This window comes from Talpa europaea (assembly GCF_964194135.1).
Source record: "Talpa europaea genome assembly, chromosome: 6".
NCBI classification, from domain to species: Eukaryota; Metazoa; Chordata; class Mammalia; order Eulipotyphla; family Talpidae; genus Talpa; species Talpa europaea.
The window spans coordinates 84929627-84954094 of record NC_140072.1 but is presented as its reverse complement, the minus strand read 5'-3'; the positions used below and the strand labels follow the sequence as shown (position 1 = coordinate 84954094).

General features: G+C 36.2%; 1 protein-coding gene across 2 annotated transcripts in view; it reads right to left on the bottom strand.

Annotated features, from left to right (window-relative positions):
* Positions 1-24061: 24061 nt before the first annotated feature.
* The window catches only part of POSTN (periostin), a gene marked incomplete at both ends in the record, with an annotated part of 32883 nt that continues 32476 nt past the window's right edge, over positions 24062-24468 (bottom strand). For both annotated transcript variants that reach the window (XM_084235149.1, XM_084235150.1), the window contains one exon: positions 24062-24099. In XM_084235149.1, coding sequence (XP_084091275.1) covers positions 24062-24099 — 38 coding nt within the window. The remainder of the gene's footprint in view (positions 24100-24468) is intronic.

Below are 24468 nucleotides of genomic sequence, written 5' to 3'. Positions count from 1 at the left end.
AGAAAAAAGAATGGCTTTTTCATTTAGGTAGTTATCCCCGATTAACTTGTAAACAGTCACAAAATTGTCTCTTTTTTCTAGAAAAAGGATATGTAAAAGCTATGTTCTTCCAGATAATTTATGATGTACCTTTGCATTGTATACTCTTGCAGGTTATGTTTCTTTTTGAATATGATCCTGTGTTAAACCCAGACATTCCACAAATTGGTGTTGGCTTCCATGATGTAGTTTCCAGACTTTTCACTTTTTGTTTCTTTTTCTCACTTGTATATTCCCAAATCACTGAAGATTGTTAACACTGTTGTCAGAGTTTGGCCTGAGTGGACTATCCCATGGCCTATGAACCTTGGGAGCAATTAATATGTGAGCCTGTACAGATGCTATCAAGTGTTTTTTATGTCTTGATCCCAAAGGGAAAATCTAAGAATGTAATGATTTTTTTGTTGTTAGTGATGACTCATTAAATTCAGGATGTTAAAAAGCAATGTGATTAATTTTTTAAAAGAATGGAGAAAGACCCAGAGCCTAGATATTACCTCTGCATATAGGAAATATATCATAGTTTAAAACCACTGTCAAACTTATCATAAGTTTTACTCTTGTCTAGTCTGTTTCTCTATTTTTTTAACTCTTTCCCCTTACTCTCCTAGTGTCTATGAAAATTAAATTGAGTTCAATGTTGACTTTTTAAATGTGACTATTCCAGCTTAGATAATACAATGGTTTTGAGGGGAATTAGAAGATAGGCCCCTCAATTCATTTTTCACCTAATAATTATCTTGATTTAGAAATAGGATGAAAGCTGAGGCTGAGAGAATTGGGTAAAGGGGAATTGGGTAAAGGGGAATTGGGTAAAGGTTTTGATATCATGGAAACAGAGGGACACATGGATAAATAAAGGAAATAACCTCAATAATAAAGAGAGGAACAAAAAATGGAGGCAAAGATGTAGACATTTCAAAATTGGGAAGAAAGCAGATGTAAATATCAATTGGCTTGACTTTAAAATTTACAGCTCCAGAATTACATTATCTAAGAAACATGAAAGCTTTTTAGTGTTTTACTATGGTTTTAAGTTTTCTTATGTCAAGATGACATGTCCTTTTGGAGATCAACTACTCAACAAACATGAAAAATTATGACAAATTGTTCCGAAAATGAAAATCAAGCTCTGTAAGTTTGGGGCCTATAGAACAATCAAAAGATAGCAGAATAAGAAATAGAATATACTCTTTCTTTTTTTTCCCCCTCTCATGGCACTCTTGAATATAAGAAATAAATTCAGAATATATTCGCAGCAGGCAAGTAGTTGTGTTATCTGCTGTTTGAAGAGAAAGAAGATAGGAATGCATGGCTTGAGTAGGGAAACAAGGTGAATTGATACATTTCTTGACCATCTAATCAGTCTTGAAAATGTATACATAAAACTCTGCTGAAGGATATTTTTGTTGGTATTTTGCCATATTATGTAAGTAATGAAGAACCTTTTAACATTTGTTTGTTTGTTTTAAAGGTAAGACCAAAAAATAAACCACATCAATACTGGCAGTGATTATTTCACATGGACTAGGCAATTTTCTTCAAATGTGCAGTTTATTTTGTACAATTTTTTTAAATGTGTACTTTATTTTGAAGAAAATATGGTTGTCATTAATGTTACTTTTATTTTTTTCTCCAATGTTCTATCTGGTTCAAGTAGTACATTTTAAATTTTGTTTGGTAAGTTTATTGCAAATCTGCCAAAATTTGACATCTGCAATTCTTAACATATGTTATGTTGAGAAAAACAGAGTGTTCTTTTAATTAGATGTGATTTCAGACCTATGAACACAACAAAAAAAGTCCTTTTTTTCCTTTTTCTTCCAAGGAATGGATATTAATCCAGTTCAGTAGTTCTGAAACATGTTGGCATATTAGAATTAAGATTTTCCTGGGGAACATCTATAAGTTGTCATTCCTCTCCACTGCCCCACCAATACTCTTTCCAAGTTTCCTTCTAGAAGCTATTTTGTGCACTTTTTAGGCATTATGCTATATTCTGGGATTACAAGGTTCATGAACCTCTTATCTTTCTTTCCAGAACCTTCTGTTGTCTTCCAATTCTTATAAGAAAATCAATGATATGAGATGGTGGAATGAAAACTATGATTAGTAAAATCTACTATGGTCTAGAAACAAAGACAATCTGGCAAGTTAAGGAAAGTTTACCAGAGGAGTTGACATTTGAATTGAGAGTTGAAAGATGAATGTTGTGGACTTCTAGTGAGTCCAAGACTTGGGACACGACAGTGAGGGAAATCAGACATGGGGGACTGTAATATCTAGCATGCAGTAAATCATTTATTGTCTTAGTGCTCATTAAATGCTATTTTAATTGCAGCAGGTGTAACATCAAAGCATACCATATAATGATAACATGTATGAGTGATTAGTCTATTTTCTTACTATTATCTGTTTACTTCAGACAGTAGGGTACCAGGTGGTTAGTTCTCATGCACATAATCTTATCGCCCCCTAGCCAGAGCCTGGGAAGTTCGCTCATTATTTTTGTTATTCTCAAACTGTGGAGATGTATGCAGGTCACTTCCCGGCTCTCAACACCAGGTCCTGTCACCCAGACGTTTTCCTCTGAGACACATATGTTTTCACATGCCTTAGGGACTTGGGTCAAGGCCCTTCTGCTCACTGCACAGGGTCTTTCCATTTTGTTATTCTCAGACTGTGGAGATGTAGAAGCCTGACTCCACGCAGGTCACTTTCCAGGCTCTCAACACCAAGTCCTGTCACTCAGAGGTTTTCCTCCGAGACACATGTGTTTACACATGCCTTAGGGACTCGGGTCAAGGCCCTTCTGCTCACTATGCGGGGTGTCCTCCAACAAATATAAACAACTAGATAAAAAAGGGGTTTTTATGTGAGAGTATATATTTTTATGGGTGCAGTTTGGTATTATTTATTTAAAAGAACATTCCAAGCAAATATGCACTCTAAGCATATGCAAAAGTATGAAGGAGAGAGAATGTACTGCGTATGTTAATGTAGTTTGGAGAAATGGTACATGTAAAAGAAGTGGCAGCTGTTCAGAAGGTAGGGGCTATGTTCTGAAGTAATCACTGCTGTAAAATCAATTCAAAATGTAATAAAAGAGTCTACTCAGAACCAATTTGAGGACCTGATTTAGGAGAGCAATATCAGATTTCTCTGAGTGACTGCTCAGCTCCTTCAGAATTTTGGGCGTTGATTTCTATAGGTAAGTTACATACACAGAAAGAGTATATATAATTTTCACTTTCCAAAGGAAAGAAGACATCTAGTTAATTTCTAACATTTACAGTTAGCTAAAGGAGGTTGGTTTCTAACAAACTTAGTTAATTGGTAAAGGAGAAGCATTGTTTATAATGTCAAAGGACTCGATTGTACAGAGATAATTGAGCGAGAGCTATCTGTATTTGAGAAGATGTAAAGATCAAACTTTATGAATCTCGTATTCTAAAAGTACCCTTTGATTGTGAGGATATGATCATGCTCCTTCTTGGAATTTGAACACATGGCAAGAGCCTCCACCTGTGGGCTTGTAGACACTGCCTTTGCCTTTGTTTATTTCCAGAGGGTTCTTCACAGTCACCAAACTGGTGTTCTGCTGACTCCAGTCTCTTGAGGCAGCTCATGCATGGCAGATGTAGATATTTTATGATAGATAACGATGCAGAATTTTTTTTTTTCTTTACCATAGGGAAGATTTGAGGAGTTACAGTAAGAACTTCAGCATTTCTCCTGAACATTTAGGGATGATTTTAAACAAAGATATAATCATATTTGGAATTTCTTCTGTCTTAATTCTCTTACTGATTGTCAATTCACTCTTGGATTGCCCATTCCAAGGTAAGGCACAAGAGCTTCACTGTTGGAATGTTCTGTGAGCTTACTTCTGCCATCTTCCTTCTTATTGTCCTACCATTGATCAACACGAGTTTCTACTCTGTTCTTCTTTAGATACTTACTTCCCTTGAAATGGTGATTTTGGTTTCTCTTCTTTCTTTATTGTCACTGTTTCCTTTCCTACCTCCTCCTCTTCCAACTAATCTCCAGATACTGAAATTCTTCAGAATGCATAGCCCTTCTTTCTTGTCTCTAACTTGTCTCCTAATCAAATCCATTTTATAATTTAAAAAAATCAACAGGGTAATACAGTATAATTTATATCTACTCTCGAGTATCATCTCTGAATTCCATTTTCTGTGTCTAAAAATTTATTTTATATGTCTACTGATATGTTAATAAAGATCCCAAGATGTATTAAGTCCAAAATTGATCTCTTGACTTTGATGTTGACTTTTTTTCACTCTGTACTTCCCCACCTTTTTAAAAAAGATTTATTTATACAAGAACTGGGGTACAGGTCAGAGGCATGGGAGGGTGAGAGGATTCATCAGAGACAGAGCAGGGAGCAGAACAGGCAGCAGGCAGATGGATGGAAAACACTGCTGAGGGGAGCAGTGGATGAGACAGGTGAGGTCTGCCATGCCATGTGGGTATCTCCCTGGCTGGGGATCTAACTCAAGCTGCAGAAGCTGTGGATGGCTTCAAAGCACTGCGCTCAACCCGCTGTGCCACCGGGGACTTCCCTATTTTATTAAAAGTTACTATATAATATGGCCAGTTTTCCTGTCAGAATCCTGGGGCTATATCCTTGTTTCCTTTCTCTCCTTCAAACTTATTCCTAACCCTTCACCAATTCTATAATTTCTACCTTTGAAATACAACTTTCTCTTCACCTTCATTGATTGCTGAACTGTTGTTCAAGTTACAAAATTTCTCACCTGGATTTCCTCAAGAGCTTTCTCATTAGTTTTCATTTTTCTTTTATAGAGGACAGCATGACACCACTTAAAACAATTAATTTTCCAACTCGTATTGTAGTGATTCATAATATTGAGCCAAATGGCATGCTATGTTATTATCATTCTGAATTCTGTGTTCATGTATTTGTTCATGATCTGTGTATAGATGTAACAAATATTTATTATCATACCTATGAATAAATAAAAATTGCAGCATTTGTGGAATAAAATGCTGTAGGCTCATGAATTACCAGGTGTTTATATTTGTGATTGCATCTGTGTCAGTGAGATTGGTTTCATAATGGGCCATCATTTTTGCCAAATACAAATGTTTATTAATAATATATTGTTAAGAGTTAAATAATCTCTCAAGCCTCCAAAAGAGCAAAAATATGCAGTTATTTCCAGATGATGTTTCTGTGTGAAGTATTCTTTTTGAAGGAAAGAAAAAAGGGTATCTGGAATTTCCAGAACATGTTCAACCTGGCATTGAAAATGGGCTTTCTCACTTTACCAATGCACAGAATGAGCAGATAGACTCAGAGCAGGAAGCCAAATTCTTCTGCATGAAGAGGGCCAGTTTACACAGAATCTAATGATGGCTAGTTAATCTGAAGTCTCTTTGAAGGAATACTTAAAACCTGTAACCTCTCAGACATTTTCCTGTGACTAATAACCACCAACAGATGTATGCAGAACAACAGCTTGAGAAATACACTGAGACCGTTTTTTTCCTCTCTTAGTGTCTTGTTTACAACCTTTTTGTCTAGGAATGACTATTAAAGATGGAGAGAAATTGAACTGACTTATTATTGGAACACTATAATTTGACTTAGAAGAAATTGTTAGGAAATATTTAATAAAATCTTGAACAAACAAATGCATTTATTTCTATCATTATTTATTAAATATTATCTACTTAAAAATATATCCCCATTCTGGGGATATACCTATGAATTTTATTGTTATATTCCCTATGACCTATTCCATATACCTATGACCTATGACTCTTAATCAGGTGTATTTTTTAAGTAGATAATATTTAATAAATAATGATAGAAATAAATGCATTTGTTTGTTCAAGATTTTATTAAATATTTCCTAACAATTTCTTCTAAGTCAAATTATAGTGTTCCAATAATAAGTCAGTTCAATTTCTCTCCATCTTTAATAGTCATTCCTAGACAAAAAGGTTGTAAACAAGACACTAAGAGAGGAAAAAAACGGTCTCAGTGTATTTCTCAAGCTGTTGTTCTGCATACATCTGTTGGTGGTTATTAGTCACAGGAAAATGTCTGAGAGGTTACAGGTTTTAAGTATTCCTTCAAAGAGACTTCAGAATGGGGGGCTGCAATTGTATGGGGAATATAACAATAAAATTTATAAAAAAAAAAAAGAAATGAAAAAAAAAAAGAGTCATAGGTATATCAAGATGAAATAAGATGTTTTCTAAAGTTCAAAATGTTATAGGAAAGAATACAAATTAATGTGGCAGTAACACAAGAGTGGTTCGAATGTGAGGCAGAAAAGAGGTTCCACCCAATGCAGAATGTGAGATTAGAAGAGAAAGGGATGATTGACTGGGAAAATTAAGATAGGCACCATGGCCAGTTGGGATTTGAGTTGAGATTTCAATATGAGAAGGAAAGAAATGTGGTCAATATTATACCAGGCATATCTAAAAATATGTCAGGAGTAATGAATTAGTATATCCGGTATTTATCAAGGTTTAATGTGAGGTTATATTAGTGTAAAATGGCATTTTATATCCCTTTTATTAGTTTGTTTTTATTCTATATTAAAGATTTATTTATTTATGCAACAAGAATTGGGGTACAGGCCAGAGATGTGAAGGGTAAGAGGATTCACCAGAGACAGAGTGGGGAACAGAACAGGCAGACTGACTGAAATATACTGCTGCGGGGAGCAGCAGGTGAGTCAGGAGAGGTCTGCTGCACCATGTGGGTAGCTCCATGGCCAGGAATAGAACTTGTGCTACAGTGGCTGTGAATTGCTTCATAGGTTATTCTTAACCCCTTGCGCCAACAGGGAGGCCCAGTTTTTCTTCTATAGTAGAGTGAAATTGTTTCAAGTTGCTGACAATGGAATGATACTGTTAAGATTTGGAGTTTAAAAATAAAAATAAGTTGTTTTTCTTCACACAAAATATGACAAAGAAACTCTAGTAGAACGCCAGTTTGGAGATTATTGTTATGGTCCATAAAATAAATCATAAGTATACAAAGGATATTAATGGGACCCAAGGCTAGGTTTATTGAAATCTGAGGAAAGAGATTCAGTAACTAGAGAGCAAGATGAGTAATTAGTCTTATCATCAAGACAGCTTAAGTGCCTGTATGGGTACTCACTAGCTAATGATGTTATCAGATATTTTAGCCACATTTCTACTAAGAAGAAATAATGTTAGGAAAAGAATATCTTTAAGCAAGAAAAATAGGGCCTCTTTGGTGGCACAAGGGGTTGAGTCACAGCACTATGAAGTTGTCTGCAGCATGAGTTTGATTCCTGGCCAGGGAGCTGCCGACATGGTGCAGAAGACCTCTTCAGTCGCCCTCTGCTACCCTCAGCAGTGTATTTCAGTCAATCTGCCTGTTCTGTTCCCCACTCTGTCTCTGGTGAATCCTCTCACCCCTCATACCTCTGACCTATACCCCGGTTCTTGTATGCATAAATAAATAAATCTTTAAAAACAAAACAAGAAAAATAATGAAAATCAAAATTTGCATACCCAAATTAAGTAAATTGAAAATATGCTGTTTTTATCTTTTGATATCACTGATTTTCCATTTGAATGGATACATGCATCATGAGGGACCTAAAAATCAAATTTGAACTCTTTGTGTAAAAAGAGCAACATACAAGGAAGGCATGATGAAATCACCAGTCCAGAAATGCTGTGAATGGCATGAGTTTTTATCTTTTTTGATTGCTGGATAGCATTCCATTGTGTATATATACCACATTTTCTTGATCCATTCATCTGTTTTTGGGAATTTAGGTTGTTTCCATATCTTTGTGCTAAAATTCTTGAAGATTGAAATCCTTGAAGAGTACCTTGTTACTCTTAGTTTCAACTTCCTATAAACAGAAGTTGAATAACTTTAACATTTAGAAACTAATCTTAATGACTAAGAAAATGATATTAATCCATGCAGGGCACTATTAATATTTGAGTTAAATCCTTGACCTCTAATAACTCATGGTTTAAATAAAAATAATAATGCACTACTGAAAAGTAAGATAAACATATAAACTTTTATCTTCGCATTTACTTTTTACTATCACTTTCAGTTTTTTTTTTCATATAAAGTAGATAAAGTCCCACAGAGTAACTTTCCTTAACATCCAGGATCTGCCTCTGTTCCTTGTGTAGGGACATCTCCTGAGAATGAGAATACTGCTGTAGCCTGACAAAGTCCTTTCACCCACTTCTTAATTTCTGTTGTTGGAATTTGGTTGTTTTTTGCTCAAAGCATATATACTTTGCAAGTAGTCCATCATAGGAGTAAGAGAATAAGTGCTCAGACTAGAAAGTCATACTGTGTGGATTCAAACTCTATTTCTGTCCTTTGCTAATCTGGGCAAGTTACTTAAACTGACTGTGGTCCAGTTTTTTTCTAAAATACAGATAAATATTATCTCTATTTCATATAATTGTCAGCATTTATATACAAAGTTCTGTCATTTAATGAGTGCCAAATAAATGGAATCTACTTTTAAAAATCATTCTTATTGCTATATAACTTTTTTGTTTTTAATGAAACTGTCAGATAGTCTGGGTGAGGATTGCATATATTTATGATAAGGAAAGTTGTTTCTCGGTATGTTTTTATTGAGGAAAATGGATATTAAGTAAACCAAGTCATGAATGAAAAGATGGAAACATTTATTAGAACAGAAACTCAAGATGATTGGCACAGTATGGGGGAGGCTGTGAGAAGTATTGAGCAAGGAAGCTGGATTTGTTCAGTGCAGGATTCAATGCAGATTTGAGAAAATGATCTAAGAATCAGAGGTAGGTATTGAATTTCCTGTATCCGAAGTTCATTTCTTGTGTTTGGGACTACTGGCTTTCTTGTAGGAGGTACTAAGAGGTTCCTAGTTGACAATGTAAATCCAGTCAGGAAGGTTACACTTTATTACTTTTATTTTATATCATTCTGTGATTGTATTAGCTATGCCAGTTATTGTGTAAGACAATGGAACACAACGTAACTAAAACATATCTGTCTGGATAAGTAGACATTATTGTTTTATGTAATGCAAGCTATGGGATATGTAAAAGAAAGAATATGTCAGTAATAATGCCATATGCTTCCACCACAATTTTGTATTATGGCTCTTAGGTTTCTGTTTTCAAATTTAGTACTATATTTTGAGTGTCTTTTGGAGATGGTTTTGTCATGGTTTTGGTGCTTGGCACATGAGACAGAAAATTCTGAGTTTCTTGCTGTAGCATGAATACGAATATAAAACTTTGTTCCAGGAGAGTGCATGGACTAGTGCAGCACCACTGGCAGAAATCACATGGTTAGAAACAAGGTGGAAATGTACACACCTCAGGCTATGCTGATGAGAGATGAGCATCAAATATATTCAACTGCATCAAAGTAGCCATTATTTTCAGTTTTCATGTGTGCACAAGCAGCTTAGTGCTTTTTCTGCAAACCTGACACTGCTGAATATCCCAGATGGAACTAGAGACTCTTCTTGTTGCTATCTGCAAATTCAGTAGCAGAAAAATAATTGCGTTCAAATCTAAATGTCTTGAGAATAATTATAATTAACTAAGGTTAAATTTTTTGCCCTCATACAGAATGGCTAGAAATAGACAGTTATAAGAAAAATAAATTCTATTTCTTGGACATTTGCGTTGGAGTCTTTAAAAGTTCATACAAAGGATGCCTGATCTAAAATTAATATTTCAAATTTGGTGATCTTTCTAAACAGAGACCTGAATATTACTCCCTCAGCCCCCATCACTGTTACATCCAATGTTAGATAGTAGTTCCTAAAAAGAAATGATCATTTCAGCTGTATTACTGAGTATATGGAAACTATATAGAATTGAGCTTATTTTAATAATTCCTTCTCTAGTGTTGAAAGCATATGAGAATTCCTGATTACCAGAAATGGACATAAATAAGTCATCAACTACTATGCAATCTCTTCAAAGCAGAGCTTACATTTGTAGAAAAGGGACTGATATCTGCATATTTACTGTATAAGAATCCAGCCAGGCAAAAAATTATGAGTATAATATGTGAGATCCCCTAATTTGGAGCATTGACAAAGTTGGCACTTTGTTTTATGTGAAAGTCAAGTAGTTACTATGAGTTTTAGGGCTGTAGCTCCATTGAATTTCTATCACAATCATTTTTTTTTTATGCATACAAGAACTGGGCTATAAACCAAAGGTGTTGGGGTGAGAGGATTCACCAGAGAGAGTAGGGAGCAGAACAGGCAGATCTACTGAAATACACTGCTGAGGTGAGCTGTGGGCGAGGCAGGAGAGGTCTGCTATGCCATGTGGGTTAACTCAAACTTGGGCTGGGAATCAAACTTGTGCTGCAGCTGCTGGCAATAGCTTGATAGCTTTTGCTTTAAATCCCTGTGCCGCCAGAGAGGCCCCTCTATCACAATTCTTTAATTCAGTCCTTGTTGCCTGACAGAAGCCATAACAGTAATAACCAAATGTATGTGCCTTTATTCCAATAAAATTTTATTTACAAAAGCAGGAAGTAGGCTGGATTTGGTCACTTTGTCTAACCTTTAGTTCATACTCTAGCTGTATTTACAGCTACTCCTGTTTGGAGAATAAATTTTTTACTAATTAGTTTATTTTTTGATTGTGGTGACATTTGGATTTTCACCATCAGCTATCACCTCCATTGGGTACCTATCACCACATCCCCCGTAGTCCACCACCATAATCTATTATGCATAATTACTGTTAAGGTTATGTCACTTTTTGTATTTGAGGGAAGGCAGCAGATTAACTGCTATATTTTTCTACCGTGTGTTAAGGCATGTTAGGAACAGGAAGGTAGCTAAGGATTAAGGATTTTTATTTATTTTCACATATATCATTTTTTACATTCTTAGACAATATTTGCTTCCCCCCCCCCTCAGATTGAGTTCCCATAGAATTTCCTTCCCCAGGGCACCCGTGCACCATCACCACAGTCCACTGTGCTTCTCCTTCCCTCCCTCTCACCCCTCTCCCTTCACCTCCCCTGCAGTATGTCTTAGATTTATAGTTGTCTGTTTTTGCTTTGTTGTGTTTTGTACTGTTATTATTTTTTACTGATATCTTATTTGGTTCCCCTATATTCCTGTTGTAAGTGAAACCATCCGATATTTTTCTTTTTCCTTCTGGCTTATTTCACTGAGCATAATTCCTTCTAGCTCCATCCACATTGCTGCAAATGGCATGAGTTTATCTTTTTTGATTGCTGAGTAATATTCCATTGTGTCTACATACCACATCTTCTTGATCCAGTCATCTATTTTTGGGCATTTGGGTTGTTTCCATGTTTTACCTATTGTAAATAGTGCTGCAATAAACATACGTGTACAGGTGTTCTTTTGAATCAGTGTTTTCATGTCCTTTGGGTAGATCCCTAATAGTGGAATTGCCGGATCGTATGGTAGCTCCATTTTTAGTAGACTGAGGACCCCCCCAGACAGCTTTCCACAGTGGTTGGACCAGTTTGCACTCCCACCAACAATGAAATATATATAGAAGAAAATATAGGTAAAACACTACAAGACATACATCTCAGAAACATCTTTAAAGACTCATCACCCAGAGCCTCCACTGGTGGCGTAGGCAGTTGAGTGCAGCGCTCTGAAGCTGTCCGCAGCCTCAGCAGTGCCGGTTCGATCCCAGCCGCCTGGCGAGGGTCTCACATGGCACGGTAGACCTCTCCTGTCTCACCCACTGCTCCCCTCAGCAGTGTATTTCGTCAGTCTGCCTGTTCTGTTCCCCACTCTGTCTCTGGTGAATCCTCTTACCCTCCCGCGAATCTGGTTTATGTCCTGGTTCTTGTATAAATAAATAAATGAATGAATAATTTTTTTTTTTAAAAGAGGGTTCATAACCCAAAGCAGTGATAGTGAAGGCAAAGATAAACACCTGGGATTACATCAAACTGAAATGCTTCTGTACAGCCAAAGAGACATTAACCAAAACAGAGAGACATCCCACTGATTGGGGAAAAAAAAATTTGCACTCCATTCAACTGATAAGGGACTGATCACAAGATATACAAAGAACTCACACAACTCAACAAAAACAAAATAAACAATCCAGTCAAGACATGGGCAGAAGAACTCAAAAGACATTTCTCCAAATGTTCAACATCCTTATCAGGGAAATGCAAATCAAAACCACACTGAGATACCACCTCACACCAATAAGAATGGCACATATCAAAAAAACAAGCAACAAATGTTGGCAAGGAAGTGGTGAAAAAGGAACTCTCCTACATTGCTGGTAGGATTTAGGATTTTTTATCTGAAAATCTGTTCACATTGAGACTAATAAGGTATTGAATACTGCAGGGAAATTTTATACCTACAAATGTAAAAATATAGCTATATATGGTAAAAACAATCTGTGGCTGTCCCTGAATGAGTACTATCAATATGAAGGGGGAGAGAAATGATAATTTGTAGTAAGAGAAAAATCAAACATATTGTGGTTCAAAGTGGCTTGAAACTCAAGTATTGGTGGTATTTCATGAACTTCAGGGAAAAATTTATTGAACTCTAATTTACACATTGCTTATTATCCTGTTTCTGTCCAGTTTTTTTTTTTTTCTATTCCCATTGTATATTTCTTTTCAAGTTTGTTCTTGTCAACTACTTGAAAGTTGTAATTATGGAATTGTTTGATTTATTTTTCATGAAGTTCCTTAGTTAACTTTAGCTTTCAGATTTTTCTGTTTAGTGTTTGGTGTGATTTCAGACAAGTTAGGAAACACATTAATTCATTGTTTGGTTGCTGAAAACAAAAATCATTTACATCATTATTCACATTTGGTTTAATTTTCCAAGTATTGTTTTTGGAAACCTTGCTGGTCAGAAATTACTAGTCATTTCTCATCATGGTGGAGAAATCTTATTGATGAATATTTATCAGTTATGTAAGATCTTTCAAAGACCCCACAGAAAGGAAGACAATGAGCCTATTTTCAATAAAAATAAGTGCTTAAAATTTTTAAAAATATTTTAAAGTTTACAGATAAAAAGAAATATATGTTCAAAGGAATATAAGAGAATATAAAAAGAAATTTCAACAAATAAAATTGTAGGGTAAGGAAAAATGTCAGGCTTTTTTGCCATATAGTTTTTATATTTACAATTTTCTTAGCAAACATAAACAATGCAGCCATGGCCCACAAAAGCAAATACATCACAATATAACAGAATACAACAGAACACAAATAAGTCCAGGCAGGGCACCAACCTAGTGGCAAGACAATTATTGGTACCAGCAGATGAGCCACCAAATCTGCTGCCGAAGGCACTGCTCACACAAGGGAGGGGAATCACTCACGGCATCTACTGTAACACACCAGGAGCCGTCAGGCTTCCTGGCCTTCTCTGGCTGTAGTCTCGGCTACAAACCACACACAGCATCCACCCCCAGGATGCACTCACTCTGGGATTGGCGATTCTATTCTGTTGGGGGTAATCGCCAACCCTCAGGGTTTCTGTCTGCAGTCGCTCCAACTTTCGGCCTTCATAGCCACCAATGCGACTCGCAGACCCCTGCACTCAGGCCAACCCGATGCACAAGCACATGGGTCGGGGATCCTTGGATCCAAACTCTACATTCAGCTTGGGCTCCACCGAAGCCATGTTCCCCACCCGTCCCCCAAGGACTGGGTTCCTCAGCTCCTCACCCTCACTCGACAACGAGCAGGGCATCACCCACAGGTGATTTTACGAGACTCACTGGCCCCTCAGCTTACTTAGTGCTTAACAGCCGCTCAGGGCTTCTCAACTTAGCATCAGCACCAGCTTTTGCCTTCTCAGTTGCCTTTTCTCCTCTGCCTGGCTGCTGGGCATACACAGGCTGCTTTTGGCCATCAAGGCCCACTGGCCACCCCCAGATTCTCAAAAAAACATAACCTGCCAAGGTCCTCCGCCTTCTGGCGGGATTGTCATTCCATGTCCATTAGTCCAAGTCTGTTGGCCTCTCCCTGCATCAGCACTGGTGAGCTCAGAATCATGGTCCTCTCTTCACCGATGATTTTTGCTGCCCCAGGGGTCGTTGGCTGGTCCTCTTGAGCATCTCCTTCACGCAAGATCTCGTCCTGTAGCTTCCGGACCTTGCCCATCTCCTGTGCCACCATGATGCCTCCAGCATCGTCACAGGGAAACAGTCTGTTACTTCTTAGTCCCTCCAGGTCTTCGGAGGGCTCCAATGCCCGTCTGCATGGATCACCTTGCCAACTTATGCCAATTGTAAAGGGCTGGACAGACACAGTGCAGGTTTTCTATGATCCAGCAGACCGGGTAAAGGAGGAGTCAGAGTCCTCAGTGGTTTTTGTAGGCTTTTTATTGGGATTTACCCGGTACACAGCAGCCAGGGGTGCTGGGGGGCCGGGAGTCTGGCTGTCCTCCCAACCCCCAGCAAATCCTCACTCTATCTGGGCTGGTGTTCTCTGCTTCTCTCTTCCTTCTCAGCTTCTGCTTCTGCTGGCATCCCCATGACACCGCCCTTATAAGCCCAGTCTTAGCCCAGGTGAATCCCATCTACCTATGCCCACACCCTACTCCAGGTGCCCGCCATCAGGCATGCATTCAGGACTGCAAGGATCCATCATCCATGCCTGATGGCGGGAGGGCAGAAAAGCCTGAGATTTTTTCCTTATCCTACAAAAATTCAACTACTATTTTGTCCAACTACCTTTGGACAATTTCATATTAGTATTTAGCAATGGTAAGAGTTCTAAGATATTTCATCTTTATTCTTTTTCTGTTAATGATGAGATTTGTGTGCATCCCATCAACATTTTCCAGTTGGTACTCCTTGTGATTAGCATTTTCCAGTTAGCTGCTTCTACTTAAAGTTGTAGTTCACTGTTCTGAAATGGAGTTAATATGACTAAATGAAATGAGACAGGACCTTGCACTAGTAGGAAAAATGGGAGAGTAGGAACTTTATTACACTCCCAACTGAAACAATTTTTCAAAAAAAAATTTTCAAGAATCACATTGGCTAACTAATAATAGTGATGCCTGAGAGACAGGAAACAGGTGAGATGAGCTCTGTTAACACCCAGATATCTGTGCTGAGAGACTTTTCAGGCTAAAGTGCAGTAAAGGAGAATCCAGGTGGAACCTAACTAAAACATAGAGCTGGATGAAGGGAGACTAAGAAAGGTAGAGTTTACAGAACAGAGGAGAGAACTGCATAGAAGGAGAACTCCACAGATCTTGAGAGCACCCACTTGAGTATTCAACAGTGGACTGGTCAGCACCTGCATGTGAGAAAACTAATAGAGGGCAGAAAACGAACCACCAGCAAGGATTAGAGGGAGCAGTACCTCCATGCACACAGGATCTGGAATAGTACCTGTCTCCCCCAGGTTAGAAAACTTTCATAGTTCATTGGAAATTGAGAATAGCCTCCAAAAGAGTTATCCCTAAATAGTATGGAAAAATTAGCCTCAGATTATACAAACATCTGGTCCTGCCAAACAAATCTTTAAAGCAATACCTCAACGGATCACATTTTTTCCAAGTAACTTAACTACATCCTAGAAAAAAGTTTAAGACTATTCAGAGTGATACAAAATATCCAACACAAACAAGGAAAAAATTAAATGTCTGACAACCATTGAAGAATTACAAGGCAGGCAAAGAAACAGGAATATATGGTGAATAATGAGGAGACAATTCAGTCAATTAAACTGACTCACCCAGAACTGCACAACTTTTAAAAACAGCAGAGAACATTGAAACAGTTACTTTAATTATATTCCAAATGTTCAAAAAGTTGTAGAGAGACATGGACAATATACAAAGTGCCAAGTTGAATTCTAGAGATGAAAACTGCAATATCTGAAATGAACAATGTAGTGGATGGGATCATGTCAAGTATATATTGCAGAAGAAAGGGTTAGTAACCACAAAAACATAAAAAATAGAAACTCTAAAATGAACATACAGAGAAGAGAATAAATAAAATAAAGATACACAGCAGATCTATACAAAAACTTTAAAGTAGCCTAATAGTTGTCTAATCAGAACCCCAGAAAGGAGGGAGAACAAATTATTGAAGAAGTAATGATTGAAAAATTCAAATTCAATCCCACAGATGCTAGAAACAAAACATCCTAGGAAAAAGGAAACAAGGAAATTTACCCAATACACATCACAATCAGATTCAAAATCAGTGATAAAAACAAAATCTTACATCAGGGATAAAGAGGGAGAAAGGCCATGTAACATTAGAGGAAGTGAAAACAAGAAAGAAAATAGTGGAACAATGTCTTTAGTATACTGTAAGTAAAAGCTATCAACTTAGATTTGCACAGTCAGCAAAAAATTATTTAATCACAATGGTTAAAAATAATGATATTTTCTCAGATGGAAAAAAATTAAACAATTCATTTTAGGAGATTTTGCACTAAAAGAAATATAAAATGATACCAGATAGAAATATGGATTTCTATTCATATCCAAGTGTACATAAAGGAAATAGCACAAGAAATAGTTATTAAATGTGTAAGCAGATAAAATCTTTGTTACTATTTCAATCTTTAAAAAATAACATACTTTCAAAATATTTAGGAAGAAAATTAGAAAGTAATTTGAATTGAATGGACATTAAAATATGTAGAAGTTTGTCAGATACAACTGAGCAATACTTAGTGAGGGAATTTATACTGCTGAATACTGAAATCGGTAAAAGGAATATTCTTAAGTCAAGGTTTCAGCTTCTATCTTGAAACTATCTTGAAACTAGAAAACTAAGATCAAATTAAAATCAAATATAGCAGAAGAAAACCAATAAAAACGTAGGAGTATAATTAATAAAATTGAAAAAAAAGGCACTCAAAAGAGGAAATCTGTAAGACCAAAGCATAATCTTTGAAAAAATAAAATTTATTGACAACTAGCTAGGTTGTTTAGGAAAAAACAACAGAGAAGACACAAATTACCAAAACTGGGACTGAAAGATGTGATAACACTCAAGGTTTTTATTTATTTTTATTTTAATCTTTTAAAATTATATCTAAAAGGGCAGGTTTATTATTAAAAAAATGTAAAGGATGCTTGCACAGACACAGCAGGCAGAAAGAGCTGCCCCTGAAAGGGATAGGTTTGTGAAAAGAAACACCTGCATAGTCACAGGCAGACAGTCTTGGAGGAGAGCTGCCTCTGCTGCTTTGCAAAGGGGGAAGGTTGGTGAAGAGAAGTACCTGCATAGTCACAGGTGGGCAGGGGAGTTTACACTAGAGATTTTTATTTAATTTTTTATTTAATTTTTTAAATAAATTGATTTTTTATTTTTTACATAATTGTTCATTTTTAAACAATATTTGATTCCCCCCACCCCCTCAGGTGTGGTCCCCATAGAGTTTCCTTCACCAATGCACCCGTGCACCATCACCTCAGTCCCCTGTGCTCCTCCCTCCCTCCCTTTGATCCCTCTCCCCCCTCCTCCTCTGCAGGGTATCTCTGATTTATAATGGTCCATTTTTGCTTTATTGTGTTTTGCACTGTTGTTATTTTTTTACACTGATGTCTTATTTGGTTCCCCTATATTCCTGCTATAAGTGAAACCATGCGATATTTTTCTTTTTCTTTCTGGCTTATTTCACTGAGCATGATTCCTTCTAGCTCCATCCACGTTGCTGCGAATGGTATGAGTTTATTTTTTTTTTGATTGCTCAATATTCCATTGTGTATATGTGCCACATCTTCTTGATCCAGCCATCTATTTTTGGGCATTTGGGTTGTTTCCAGGTTTTACCTATTGTAAATAGTGCTGCAATAAACATAGGGGTACAGGTGTTCTTTGAATCAGTGTTTTCGTGTCCTTTGGGTAGAACCTAGGAGTGGAATTGCTAGGTCATATGATATCTTCATTTTTAGTAGACTGAGGAATCTCCACACAGCTTTCCATAGTGGTTGGATCAGTTTACACTCCCACCAGCAATGCAGGAGGGGTCCTTTTCACCACATCCTCGCCAACATTTGTCGTTGCTTGTTTTTTTTGTTTGTTTGTTTAAAAGGTTTATTTTATTTATTTATTTATTTTTATTATTTAAATATTTTATTTTATATAATTCTTACATCTTTTTCATTTTTGCACAATGTATGCATTTTAATTTTGGTTATATTCCCCATACAATTGCACTCCCCCTTATTTTGACCCTACTCCTTCCTCTTCCTGCTGTTGCTTGTTTTTTGATATGTGCCATTCTCACTGGTGTAAGGTGGTATCTCAATGTGGTTTTGATTTGCATTTCCCTGATTATAAGGGATGCTGAACATTTTTTCATATGCCTGTTGGCCATTTGCATTTCCTCTTTGGAGAAATGTCTTTTAAGTTCTTCTGCCCATTTCTTGACTGGATTATTTACTTTGTTTTTGTTGAGTCATGACACTAGAGATTTAAAAAAAAATTGTGGAGTATTTTGAACAAAATTAGGCCAACAAATTGAAAATTGTGTGAAATGGACAAGATTCTTGAAAGACACAGGACCAAATTTCACTGAAGAAAAATGATAATCTGGATAGCCCTACATTAAGGAATATGAATTTGTAGTTAAAATCCATCCTTCAATGAAAACTCCAAGTCTATAGGTCCTATTGGGAATTCTACCAAACGTTTAAGGAAAGTATCAACTCAACACAAACACTTTCTAAAAACTGAAGAGAATTTTTCCCAACTCATCTTGTGGAGCCTGCATAACCATGATCCCAAACTTAGACCAAAAAAAAAACAAAACAAAACAAAACAAAAAACACCTATTATTAAAGACCAATATACTTCATGAACATACTTATAAACACTCTTAACGAACTTTTGCATAATGAATATAACATGACCAAGTAGAATTCACCCCAGAATGAATGAAATGAATGGGGTGGATTTAACATTCAAAATTAATTCCATATAATGCACCATATTAATAAACTAAAAAGAAAACCCACATTATTATTATCTCAATAAATGTAGAAAAATCATTTGAAATGCAAGGAGTGAGAGGATTCACCAGAGACAGAGTAGGGAGCAGAACAGGCAGACTGATGAAATACACTGCTGAGGGGAGCAGCGGGCAAAACAGGAAAGGTCTGCTGCAACATGTAGGTAGCTCCCTGGCTTCTGGGGAGCGAACTCGTGCTGCAGAGGCTTGCTTCAGAGTGCTTAACCCCTTGCGCCACCAGGGAGGTCCAGTTACATATCTTTTGTAAATTCTCCTTAAGTACCTAAATTTTTTTGATGGCATTATAAATGGCAAAAGTTGAGATGCAACTTTTTTTCCTGAAAAAGAATTCTAAGTAAAGTTTGAAAAAAAAGCACTTTTTTTTCAACCTGATAATTGATATCTAGGAGACAAGTAGTGATGTTAACTTCAACATAAACATACTTAAAACTGAAATACTGAATGGCTCTTTTCTAAGATCATGAAGAATAAGAATGCTCACTCATAACTTCTTTTTTTTTAAAGATTTATTTATTTATTTATAAAAGAACCAGAGTACAGGCCAGATGCGTGGGAGGGTGAGAGGATTCACCAGAGACAGAGCGGGGAACAGAACAGGCAGACTGACAAAATACACTGCTGAGGGGAGCAGCAGGCGAGACAGGAGAGGTCTGCAGTGCCATGTGGGACTCTCACTGGGTGGCCGGGATCGAACCGGCACTGCAGAGGCTGTGGACAGCTTCACAGTGCTGTGCTCAACCAGGAGGCTGAGCCCTGCGCCACCAGGGGAGGCCCTCTTATAACTTCTATTTGACATTATTTTACTATTCATATCCTGTAAAAATTCGACCCCATATTATCTCATAAAATAAGACAAGAAAATAGCAAAAGCATCAAATTTGCAAAGAAAGAAGTGAAATTGTCTTTATTTTCAGACATAATTATCTGTATAGAAATATGAGGTAATCAACAAAAAGATTACTTAAACTAATAAGTTCTGGTAACAAGACTAGAACTAACAGGTTCTAGTAACAAGTGGATTTAACAAGTTTATAGAATCAAGATCAGCACACAAAAAAACTAAACAACCAGCAATTTAGATAAAGAAACAATGCCATTTATAATGCTGTCAAAAAAATTTAGGTACTTAAGGAGAATTTACAAAAGATATGTAACTGGGCCTCCTGGGTGGCCCAAGGGGTTAAGCACCACACTGTGAAGCAATCCCCAGCCTCTGCAGCACTAGCTCTATCCCTGACCAGCCAGGGAGCTACACACATGGCGCAGCAGACCTCTCCTGTCTTGCCTGCTGCTCCCCTCAGCAGTGTATTTTGTCAGTCAGCCTATTCTGCTCCACACTCTCTCTGGTGTATCCTCTCACCACATCGTCTCTGGCCTGTATCCCAGCTCTTGGATGCATAAATAAATAAATCTTTAAAAAAAAAAAGATATGTAACACCTGTACAATTAACTATAAATTATTGGTAAGGCAATTAAGGAAGACATATATAATCTGAGAGATGTTATTTTATGTTTAGGTGACAAAATATTGTAAACATTGTAAGCCATCCCTAAATTAAAAAGAATGACCATGTCAAGTATTGTCAAGAGAAGTTGGAACTCTTGCATATTACTGGTGGGGATGCAAAATACTAGAATTCTGTTAGAGTATGGTTTGGCAGTTCCCTTAAATGTTAATCATGTACCTTCCATATAGTCTTGCAATTCCACGCCTCCATATTAATCCAAGAGAAAGGGAAAGAAGTCATACATACAATATGATTCAATTTATATGAAAAACAGACAATGTAGTTACTTGTAGTGAGATAAGTTAGATTTGTGGGTATTTGGGGATTAGGGAATGGAGAGGTAGGGAGGCAGGAAGGTGGGAATTATAAGAGGCATGAGGAAACTTTGGAAGGTGATGGATATGTTCACAGTGTTAATTGTGGTGATGGATTTATATAGGTTTATAACTTGCCATAACTAAAATGTTTGTAGTATAATCCAATTTCACTTCAATAAAGCTGTTAAAAAAGAAAAAAATAACTTTTAGTAAGAGTTAATGGGGAAGTTTGCCCAAACAATTAGCTGTTTTTTTAGGTGGACCCATATCTACATTTTAAAATAACATCTAGTTGATCCAGATGTGCAAGTTCTTTAGACCTTAACTTTGAAAATATTGCTTTATAGAGATTTCTGCTGAAACCACAGTCTTAAATTCAGTGTACTCAAACTTACCATATGCCACTTAAGCAAAGGATGGTTAGAAAAAGAGCTGACATCAGCTGAAGTCTGGCAGCACTATTGTGAAAACCAGTGTTTGCCATGCCTGAGCTTGTACTTGTTGGGAAATGGACATGTGATAAGTTGATTGATGGTCTCATTTAAGAGTGCAGGGCAAAACAAGAAATAAAAGTAAACTACTGAGTTTCATTTTCTCCTATAAAACTGGAGATAACAAAACTCTTCAGAAGCTTAAAAGATTAAATATTGTCTGTAGAAGCACATTTTGCACTGCTTCTTCAATTTTTAGAAAATATCTCAATAGGAATTGAGTAAGAATGATGTTTATTTATTTTAAATCTCCACTTTAGGGTTTTAGACTTCTTTATTTTCATATATTTTTAATTTTTATTTATATTATTATAATTCTCTTTATACTTGAAAAATTGTTTTCTTGAAATGTTTGAGATAAAAATATATTTTGTAACAAGCATGTGATAGTTTTAATAATTAAAATGTTTAATAATTAATAATTCCTCTTTAAATTTTATTTTAAAACATATTTACATGTGTCACTTGAAAGAATCTTTCCTTTACCAGAGAGATATGCTAGTTTTTTGTATGTGTTCTAGCCAATACTGAGTTCCTTTTCCTTCTCTGGTTAAAAAAAAAAAAACAACAGGGCTTCAAAGTTAACAGCATTTAAAAAGACTTCAACCTCACTCCTGTAGTTAGAATTACCATGTTTAAAGTCCAACTCTTGAACATCTAGTTCATCATCAAATTAAAATCCTGAAGGAGCTAAATGCATGAATTTATCTACTATTTGTTCTATATAAATAACTTGTGATTCTCCTAGAGGGTCAAATAACATGCTCTGTTTGGAATAGCCATCTGCGTCAATGATATTTTAATATATTCTTGCGGTACCACCTGTGTAATCATTTCCTCTAAATCGTTTTGGTAAAGTCACTCCACATCCTGTCCAGTTGAGATTGAAGCCCCAGGATCCTCTGTATGAGTACTGAGTTGGTAGAACATTTGGTTCTTTTTCAGGAAGTCTAAATGCTAAATAGAGTAGAACACATCGTGGAAAATTTCAGAAAGCATTACTGTTAGATTTTTTTTTTAATGGTTTCTTTTTTTTTTTTTTAATTTTATTTGTTTATACAAGCACTGGGTACAGTCAGAAGCGCGGGAGGGTGAGAGAATTCACCAGAGCCAGAGCGGGGAACAGAACAGGCAGATGGACCGAATTACACCGCTGAGGGGAGCAGCGGGCGGCAGGAGAGGTCTGCGCGCCTTGTGGGACCCTCGCCAGTGCCCGGGGATCGAACTGGCGCTGCGGAGTCGCAGCCCAGTTCTCAATCGCTGCACCACCAGGGAGGCCCTACTGTTAGATTTTTATATTTCACTTCCTTATCCCAATTGCTCCTCAAACAAACAAACAAACAAAAAATGCTTTCAGGGAATTTAGTGATACTTCACTACTGAACCTCCCATCCAAGCTAGACATGTATGTTCTAGCCTGTTATCTTCTGTTTAGCCTTCAGTCTCTCAATGACTGCCTTCCAAAGCGTGGTATAATCTTGGCAAACTATCACTGCTCAGTTTCTCATCAGTATGTATTCTATTCCTTCACTTCTCTTATTTCATTTAGTCCAAGCTAAGGATGTTATTTTGTGAGATCTAAGTAAATTGAACCAGTCTCTTTATCATTTTCAGCAAATAGTTTTCTGCTTCTCCTTTGCCATGTAGTAGACTCTTACATTATTTCAAGTCTTAGTAGTTAAAGTTATCTCTGTGCCTCTTATGTCTAGCAAGAACCTAGGAATAATTAATTGATGTATTTGTGTTTGTGAGTTACTATTTATTTTATTATAACTCATGATGAATTCTGAATTATTGATGATTTGTCTCTGCCCTTTGAGGAAAATAATTGTTTGATTAATCTCTTTAACCACACATTAAGTGTTACATTAGGTTTTCAGTTGATTAATGATTGTTTCATTGTGCTTTGATTCTTTATGGAAGAATAATTAAAGAAAAACAAGAAACGCTAAATTTATTCAATTTCCTTTAATAAGTATTTGTTATTTAAAAAACAAAAAGAGGTATAAAGTCCTGTTCCCAAGTCCAAACTTATTAATGTAAACCTTGAGTTTTTTGAATTACCCAATTTGAAGTAATTCTCTTTATACCTGAAAAATGGCTTCATTGAAATGTTTGAGATAAAAATATGTATTGCAAAGAAGCATATGGCAAATATTTCAGGAGTACAAAATTAGTTGTAGAAATAACATAATTTACTGGTAAACCCACATTGTATTAGAAATGTGTAAAGCCTTTTGTTGTGAAAGTTTGATTTTTTAATAGTGAGCACCCATTTTTTATAACTTCGCATGGAGAGGTAACTGCTTGCATGCATTTTAAAAAATCATTATATAAATTCAAGGCTCGGTATTCTCGATGGGATAACAATTCATCATTAAGATTTCACAAGGATTTTCTTGAGGGATTACAAAATTAGCCAAAAATTTTAATGGTAAGATGTAAAAGCCTAAAAAAAGTGTTGTATTTTCCTCAGGTCCTATCCCCCAAAAGGCTAACCCTATAATTTCCCTCATGTTTTGCATTCAGAAAAAAAAAATTAAATTTGCATTCAGAATTATTTCATGATTGCTTTTTTGTGCTGATGGTTCATTTCCAGAAGTCAAAGTGGCTCTCATAATTTCCCTTTCAGATCAGGTTACTGATTTAGGGTTTTAATAAATTTGTTGTCTGGTTCCTGGATTTTCATTGAGAACGACCTTCCCTTGAACGTCTTCTAGATCCTGATTAGGAAGGATAGAGAACAAAAGATTGCAAATGTTATGAAACATTAGAATAATGTAATTTAAGAATATGATTTTCCATGCATAGTCGTATATATAAAAATACACCATTTCTTATTGTAATAAATGTTGGATTATGTTTTCTTAATAATATTCTCAGTTTATGGTGATGAAATCAGGGTTTCTCTTGAACAAAAGTATTTGAAAATAATTTTAATGACTTTAGTTCTTTGGAAAATTTGGATGAATTTGAATGTTAAGAAGAATTTTTGTAAAACCTTCAGTTATAAATATTTGTACAATTAATTCCTTCATTCAAATACCTATATTGCATTGGCCCAAAGACAGAGATGTCCAAAATGCTTTCAT